This window comes from Lathyrus oleraceus, chromosome 2 (assembly GCF_024323335.1).
Source record: "Lathyrus oleraceus cultivar Zhongwan6 chromosome 2, CAAS_Psat_ZW6_1.0, whole genome shotgun sequence".
In the NCBI taxonomy this organism is placed as follows: domain Eukaryota; kingdom Viridiplantae; phylum Streptophyta; class Magnoliopsida; order Fabales; family Fabaceae; genus Lathyrus; species Lathyrus oleraceus.
Window position 1 is genome coordinate 2,282,619 of NC_066580.1, and position 9,265 is coordinate 2,291,883.

The 9,265-nt window shown below is 31.3% G+C and overlaps 1 protein-coding gene across 1 annotated transcript; it reads left to right on the top strand.

Moving 5' to 3' along the window:
• The first annotated feature begins 5,091 nt into the window (after positions 1 to 5,091).
• On the top strand, positions 5,092 to 9,022 carry LOC127120990 (F-box/kelch-repeat protein At3g06240). Its single transcript, XM_051051608.1, has 3 exons — positions 5,092 to 5,250; positions 7,927 to 8,676; positions 8,897 to 9,022. The coding sequence occupies exons 1-3, from the start codon at positions 5,092 to 5,094 to the stop codon at positions 9,020 to 9,022; spliced, it is 1,035 nt and encodes a 344-aa protein (XP_050907565.1).
• The last annotated feature ends 243 nt before the right edge of the window (positions 9,023 to 9,265 follow it).

Genomic DNA, 9,265 nt, shown 5'->3' on the forward strand with positions numbered 1-9,265 from the left:
TGTACACAATTGCAAAATAAGTAAGGAGATGTTCGTCTAAGCAACAAGAGGACTAACAAGACAAACAAATCAGCTCTTGGTTCATAAAGAGATTTAAGATGGAGCTCAAAGAGATAATATATTTGGATCAAAGATAATTGGTATATCACATGAAGTGGATGGAAGTAGAATATGAATATAGGTCGTGATTAATGATCCATGGAGATGAATGGGGGAAATGCTTTAAGGCAGAAGGAATAAATAAGTATGCTCGTGGAGGATTCGAACCCTCGTGCCTACATATTCTCATCGTGCAATGAGAAAATCAGAGCAATTGTAGTATAGCCCACTAAGGCTGAAACAAATGAAGATATTTGATAGGTTTGCCAAGAGGCAAGGTAGATTGCTTAACAAGCAAGAGTGTGGGATTATCCCATGATGGTAATCAACCACAGGGACAAATGAGATATGATTGACCTATACGCGAAAGGATTTATAAGGAAAGAGATTTGTCTAAGCATAAGAGGTCTTATAAGACGAACAATGATGATGAAATGATTGGCCTACACACGAGAGGATTTACAAGGCAGAAGATTCGTCTAAGCACAAGAGGTCTTCTAAGACAAATAAAGATTATGAAATGATTGGCCTACACACAAGAGGATTTATAAGGCAAGAGATTCGTCTAAGCACAAGACGTCTTATAAGACTCACGATGAATAAGGGTTTGCCAAAGCCCAAGAGGTCTGATAAGGAAAACACTTATTGAATAGAGTGGGTCTAAGCACAAGAGGTCTGATAAGGCTCATGATGAATAAGGGTTTTCCATAGCACAATAGGACTGACGAGGAAAACAATGATTGAGTTGATTGATTAGGATTTCAAGATTTGATCACAAGTGAATTGATCCAAAGGATATTTGAATGTCAAAGAGAGTGTGATTAATGATCCACTGAGGAGAAAATGATTGATGTGCAATATTGCTTCCCTATTGAAGTATTGGATGATATGATGCTTGCCTGAAGAAGAAGACTTGTCAATTGTATGATTCAAATTGCACTAAAGTCTATGAACAAAGGTGAATATCTTGAGCAACTGGGTCAAGTGTCCCGTAACCAAGGAAATCCAAAATGAGTTAATGGAATTCTCCACTCTCATCCATTCTTTGTTTCTTAAGGCTCATAGCGTGCAAATCGAATTAAAATTAACAAGTTGCTGACAATAGATCCTATGTGTTGATCTTATTGATGTAGTGTTACTTGTTCTAGAAGAAGACTTGATAATCATTTAATTCAATTGTGCTAAAGTCTATGAATAAAGGTGAATACGATGAGCAAATGGGTCATACGTCCCACACCCAAAGATATTCATAATGAGTTAATGGGATTCTTCAATCTTATTCCTTCTCTATTTCTTAAGGCTCGTACCACACACTCTGAATTATGATTGTTAAGTGTTGATACCTTTGCAGCGCTTGAGAAGTTGTCCACAGTGCTAGCTGTGCTTGACTGATGTTGTCTTTAAGTCTTGATCTTGCATTTGAACCTTGAGGTCTTGAACTCCTGAGATTCAACATATCCACGATAGCTTGAGCACAATGAACTTGCCATATAAAGTGATCAATGGTCTTTTTATCACTTGAATAAGCTTGGGGCTTACAACACAATTACAAAGGATTTGGTTGACCTAAGTGACCTTTGGTCAACACTAATCAATGGGGTTGAAATAATAGTTGAACTATGTACAATATAAGCCTAATGAATTAATCAGAAAATTCTAATTAAAGCCCTAAGTTAAGGGATCATGTATTAAAATCAAGATTTTTCTACCTAGGGGCAAAATAGTCATTATACCAAAAATGGAATAATCATGCAATAGTTTTTAAAAATCAATATTTAATTAAAAACTAAATCCTAATTATATCTATTATACATGAACCTATTTTTTTTCAATTATTCTAATTATCTTAATCAAATCAAGATTTAATTAAAATTTGAATTAACCTAATTAATTTCTAAAACCCATTAATCCTAAAATCTAGTTAATCTCTAATTAAAACTAACTATCAAGCAAAACAAGAAAAGGAACAAAAAACAGGAAATGGGCCCTATTGGAAAGAGGGGGTGTGGACCTTACCAGGATGTGCAAAAAGAAAGTTTGGGCCTGAAGGGTAACAGATTGAAATGGACTGGGCTTGGGGATCAAAGCCCAGGTGCTGAAATGATGCCTCACGATGTGCATCAACGGATGCTTCCCAATTCACTGGAGTCGGTCAAGGTGTAGTAATATTGACGCGCCCAAACTCCGAAACTAAATCCAATTCGAAGCTCAAATACATTCATCAACGTATATCGATTCCGGAATCGCACGCTCATCAGCGAAACTCCATGGTTCAACCAAGATTCGCAAACCTTTGAAGCTCCGAAAAAAATTGATTTGTTTCGTTATCCTGTGCGTAAATGGAAGAGAAGCGATGTCGATACGGATGAATTAGTTTTACAGATGAATTTTTTTTTTTAGTTTGTTAGGATAGGTTAGTTATTGATTCACTATTAGTTGTTAATTGAAATGCAGTTGAAACTATCATGAAATGCAAGATTAAATGTACTGCAGGGTGAAGTAAGTTAACTATGCATTTGTGAGTTTTTTTTTCTGTAATGTGTTTGGAGTTGTTATTTATATGTTTGGCTTAAATTCAAAGTATGTCCAAATCTGTTTGTGGATGCCACTGTTTATTATTTGTGAAACGTTTAAATTGTCAAAAACTTAAAGGTTAGCATTTACGATTATGGAGTTGAAAAAGAGTTTTGAACTGTTAGCAACTAAGTTGTTGTTGTGTTAACTCCAGGATCTTATGCAGGTAGGCATGCTAAGTCATCCACTTCAATGCCTTTGTTTTTTTTCATGTGCAGTGAACATGGTTGGCCATGACTATAGAACAAACTGGAACTCAACATCACCTGCAGGTTTTTCGACCCCCGCTTCGTATCCATACCAGAAGTGACGATGTTGGCCTTACGTTCAAAATCGCATCAGCACAGCGGCCCTTATTGCTGGCGACAACATGACTCTTATGTAAAATCAACCAAAATGGGTGTACTTAAACTTTTAACTTCTCATTAGCAGTTTTTTTTTTCTAGTTTGAATAATCGTTCATGTCATTATATAATGCCAAAAGTTGTTAACAAAGTTGGCACCGACCACTCCGCTTGTGTACTTTCCAATGCAGGACCACGAGGATCGTTGATCACCTTGGAAAAATTAAGCTTACACAATTCTATCGGCAGCATCCTTTGGTTGGTATCGAAGTCGAATTAATACTAGCAAAATGAAAATTAGCTTGAGTTGCTTAGATGCATAAGGACTATTTGGAATTGACTTAGGGAATGGGGATTGAGTGTAGATTGTGATAATTTTGAATGGGATTGAATTATGGGAAAATGTAGTTTATGGAATGTATGATCGAATTGGAAAGTTATATTGAATTTTATTGAATGTGTAAAATGATAGTCGGAAATTAATTAGACGTTTGAAGATTGTTAATGGGAGCTTGAGAGTTTACAATGAATATTTATTGGATTGAAGAGTTTGAATTGTGTAAGGAATGTTTTTTTTAATGTCAATTAACAAAAGTTCATTGAATGCATAGTTAGAATGTAATTTAAATATTAATGACAATGTTAATTAAAACGTTAATGGTTATTAAAATGTTAATGAAAAGGTTTAAAAAGTTGAAATAAATTAAAAGTCATATTGAAAATTGTTTGAAATATTTTTTGAAAGTCAATTACAATGAGTTCGAAAGTTAACTTGAAATGGATTTGAAAGGGTTAATTATGAATGAAATTGGTAATGTGAATTGTATGGTTGAAATTTGATAGTTAAGTGTACGAAACTGAATGTTAGAAATTAGAGATTAAATTGAATGTATAATGAAATTTGTTGGTTGAAAAATGATTTGAAAATTGTTATGAATAATAAATTGGAATGGGCCTAGTTAAGAACAATGGTTTAGACCCTTAAACGTTCGAATTAAATAGTTAAATTAAAATTTGAAAATTAACTGTGAATGGAAAGACCAATGGTTAACAAATTCTAAGGTGTGACTTGGATCAAATGGGCCTATTAGATGGGTGGTTGACTTTGGTCAACTAGTTGACCAAAAAGTTAACGGTTGACCGAAGTCAACTGTGAGGCCTGAATTAGAGTTTCTATTAAGCACAGAGTGAAAAGTCAAGCCATTAAATATACTAGGGATAAGTCTTCCCTGATTAGGGTTTAGTGGTCAAACACAAGTTCATAAAGTTAACCACAAGTCCAATGAGTGTCACACCCAAGAATTAGGGTTTTGGTACAAGTGAATTTCATGATGTAAACTCTAATAATCAAGATCCTAGAGGGTATGGAATTAGGGTTTATATTCCATGTGGTGAGCAATCCCCCATTCTTTAGACAAAACCCTAGTTTGAATCAATTAGTAGCTTTGAATCTATTGATGCTTGTATTAACATGTATGCATGATGCATATGAATGAAGATGAATATTAAGTTATGGATCAGATGAAAAGTAAAAAGATGAAAAGGGGAGGCAAAAGTATGGGTACGACACCTGGTTGATAAACTTACCAACACAAATTTGATTTCTTAGTTAATAAATCTCCAAAAAAAATAACGCATAAAAATATAGCATGTTTGGGATTTATTATAGGATAAAGATATATCAAAATCATATATGTATCTCTCCATTTGTCATCAATAAAAATGAATAACATAAGATGAAAATAAACTTTAAAAATATGTTTGAAGTTGACATTGCATAATGATAATCAATCTAGTAAAAAAAATGGTGGTAATTTGGATAAAATAGTTGATAACATCTCCTCAATTTTTGAGATGGTCCAATATTAATCCAATCATATGAGAGAATAAGTAACAGTCAAACTTGGGGAGATGTGATTGATGACCAAGAAAATTTCTTTCATCTTTGTCAATTGGAGCACATTAAATAAAGTAGATTTTTCTTTATCCCAAAACTCTCTATATAAAGGAGACTTTGTTACAGTCAAGATTACAATCCTTTTTTTTTCATCTAACTCTTCTCATAATTGATAATATGATAAAATCTACTGAGAAATCTAAGAAGGTATCTTCCCAAGATGTCAACAAAGCTATTTGGAAATCCAATTATACTGAGGGGAATAAGCACAAAGATGATAGGCTCAAAACCTGTGAAGGTGCAAGAACACAAGCTGGATTAGTTTCTAGAGCTTCTGTGATATGAAGAACTTCAGTTTCAAAGATGAAAAACATCAAAAAGAAGAAGAAGCCAGTTGAATATAGTGGATCAGAAACCGATGAGGACAACACGGCCTTCCTTAGAATGGGTGGTTGGTCTGCAGACGTAGTCTGAGAGATGTAATCTCTTGGTATGCTTTTGCTTACTTTTGAAATTGATTCAATATTTGTAATGTTTTCTGACTAATAATAGTTGATCCTTTCCTCAATACTTTTGTTTAAGATTATCTTGTTGCTAACATCTTCTAAACAAGTCACCAATGTAGATAACCATATCTCAGGATTGCCTTTATCCATGGTGGCGTCCTATTGAGATTGTTGCTCTTGTTGTTGAAGTTGAACTGTTTTTAGTCAACCATGGTTATGGTTTAAGTTGCAGAGAGAGTCTTTGAAGATTAAAGATTTAAAGTGTGGGTTGTGAAAATAGCAACATTGTGCGTGGGAAGTGAGTGAAAGCGGGTTTAAATAGAAAAGTAATAATTAAAATAAATTTTGAAAACACATACATACTGACAATGGAGGAGAAAGTAATGATCTAATCTTTACCCAAAAAATAGTGTTTCCTAAGGGGTCACTTCAAAGTTCATGTGGCTTAGTGTAGAACGTTTGTCTTACTTTAAACCCACACAAAACTACGCTTGATTTCAACCATTAATTTAAATCATGAGTCCAAAAGACAGAAAAGTCGTAGAGGGATTCTGACCTAGAGAACCTTCTAACTTCATATGGCTAACTTGTTTAAAGTCATGTTATCTTAGAGACTTATTTTGATTCTCCAGAGACTATGCATATTGTTGTTTTATTCTAGAAAAAATTCCATTTTTAGAATTTTCATAATAAAATTGAATCTATCTTCAATATGAGGTTTTGTAAAGATATGGACTCAGTGATTTTATGTATATATACATTTAAAATTAAAAATACCCTTTTGAACATAATCTCTTATAATAAAATGGGGTTTAATTTCAATATGTTTAAATTTTAAATTAAAAACACCTAAAGAATAACATGTACGAGTTTGGAGGGGCCGTAGATGAGTTATGTTAAGGATAAGATATAAATATAGTAAAAAATCTTGAAAATTGTGTGTTGAATTTAATACAAATTTATAGTTAATGATTTTATTGTTCTATTCAATATGAATTTTCTATTTGTAAATTTTTTAACATGTTCCTCAATAGAACAAGTTAACATTATTAATGGGTGCTTTATAGTAAAACTTGATTATCTAATCCCTCGGTTATTAAAGAAACCTAAGAAATATATCATTTAATTTATAAATAAAAAAATTAAAGAAAAAATAGTATAAATTGATTTTGCTGAGATTCAAAGTATGTCTTGAATTATTTTTCCTATAGGTTATATTAAAAAAATAAGGTAATATATTGTATTTAAAAAATAAAAAATAAAACATGGAGTGTCATCGAACTATACCTCAGTTTTTTGTTGAGTGAGGTGAAAGTTTTGTCATAAAATATATTATTTATAGTACTGATGGATTATTTTGTACGCGTTATATATTGAAAAATAAATACTACCTTTGTTTCTTTTTTATAAGAGACAACCCACTTTTTTGGTTCATTGAATAATCAATGTATCTAGTCTCTAAACTGACCAAATACATTGATTATTCAATGAATTTAAAAAATAAGTTGTCTCTTAAATAAAGTAACGGAAGTAATAATAACTTATTAATATTAAATATTTTTATAAAAAAAATATATCTTTGACTATGCTTTATATATTTAAAAGAATAATTTTTTAATAATTTAATATTGGTAAATATTTTTTAGAGAAAAAATAGATTTTTGAATATGCTTTTTATATTGAAAAAATAAACTTTAACTAATTATTCTTATGAATTATTTTTTATGATAAAAAATTAGATCTTTGAATGCTTTATATACTGAAAAAAAAAATCAATTAATATATACTTAATTTTTATTGTATTTCATTAAAAATTTGGGTTATTTTGTCTTTTATTTATATGTTGGTCAAAAAATCAAAATTTTAATTAATTTATTTATTTATAATTATATTTTCCATTTTTAAAGAAATTTTATTCAAATATATTTTTATTAGTATAATGACTTTTGTTATTTTATCATTTGATTAATTAAATTATAAAGATTTACATTTAAAAAAGATTTAGAAAAATATAGATAGAGAAAAATCCAAATCCTTGTCAAGACTACTTGTAATTTTCAACTACCGATTATTCCTTTTTATTGACTTAACTTGACTTTAATTAATGCTCATTCAATTTTATCTAGAAGAACGAGAAGAAATGTATAAAAATTTATCTAAAAGAAATATGTATTTTGATATTTTGATTTTTAATCTCCAATATTTTTCCTTATAAATACTCTTGTTTATAACCTTTGTTTCGATAAGCTTAAATTGTTTATTAACATCAGCTTGAACCTTTCTGCGGAAGAGAAAAGAGAGACCTACAAATTTGGTACGCCATTTTACTCTTAATCTTTCAAATTTTTCTTTCTTTAATTTATCATTTGCTTGCAATTTTGATAATGGTTAAACTCATGTAATTTTTTGTTTGAATATTTATTTAGCATCACATTTATGCTTTCAGAATTTTCTATTATCCTGTTCATAAAATTGACTCCTTTTTGTTTTTTGTATAATTTGACAGATGGAGAAAGTTATGGAAGTCACCGATGATAAGGTGAGCAACTATATAAGTGACGATATTGCATTATCCATTTTATCAAAACTCCCTTTGAAATCTTTGAAACGATTTGAATGTGTGCGTAAGTCATGGTCTCTCTTATCTGACAATCCTAGTTTCATGAGTTTGTATCGCCACAATTTCTTCTCCAAATATACTTATAACGATGATACATCTCTCATCCTACATCTTCATGATGACGAGAAATTGTGTTCTCTTTCCGGTGAGAGTTTTGAGAATATGGTAGAGCTAGAATTGCCACAACAAATCGATCACATGAAATTTCTTGGTTTTGGTTGTGCTAATGGCATACTTTGTTTTGAAGAACCTCTTATAAACAAAATTGTATTATGGAACCCAACTACCAATGAATTGAAGATCATTCCTCTAAGCCCTTTTGAGTCATTTTCCCCACCTGCTACCCTTAATTTTGATGCTCCAGTTAGTTTTGTTACTTATCTTAATCTCAATGGATTTGGTTATGACTATGTTGCAGATGATTATAAGTTGGTTCGTAATACAACTATTATTTGTAAGTTCCACACTGTTTGGCCATCTGATAGAGATTTATTATTAGGGCGAGATGAATCATTAAAACCCTTTTGGGAGATTTATAGCTTAAAAACTAACTCATGGAAGAAGTTAGATATTGATATGCCTAGTTGTGTTAAGTACAATTCTGGCTTTGGGACTTTTCGAGTATACCTTGACGGAGTATGTCATTGGTTAAATTTAGATAGAGAAAATAAGTATGTTGGAGCATCTTTAATATCCTTTGACTTGAGCAATGAGGTTTTCATTAACACACCCATTCCCTCATTCTCCGGAGAGCGGTGGATGGGATTATCAGTGTTAAATGACTCCATTGTCTTGTTCAAACATCATCAAAACATACATACTTTAAATATATCTACCTTTGATATATTAATTTTAGGTGAATTTGGTGTCAAGGAATCATGGTACAAACTCTTCACTGTTGGGCCGCTCCCTTGGTTTGAAATTCCTATCGGAGTGGGGAAAAAGGGTGAAATATTCTTCAGAAAAGAAGACTCTGAATTAGTTTGGGTGGATTTAAAAACCAACACAATTAAGCACCTTGGTTTCAAACAATGGCAACTTAATCGTAGTGGTCGGATAGGAATTTATAACAAAAGAATGTTTTGTGGAGCATTAAGCAAATAGTTGTATTTTTTTATTTAAATTTATCAATAATAGCTGTTAGAACTTCTCTTACTTTCAAAGTTACTTATAGTTCGTTGCACATGCGATAATTATTATATTATAATAAAAAAGACAATTAGCA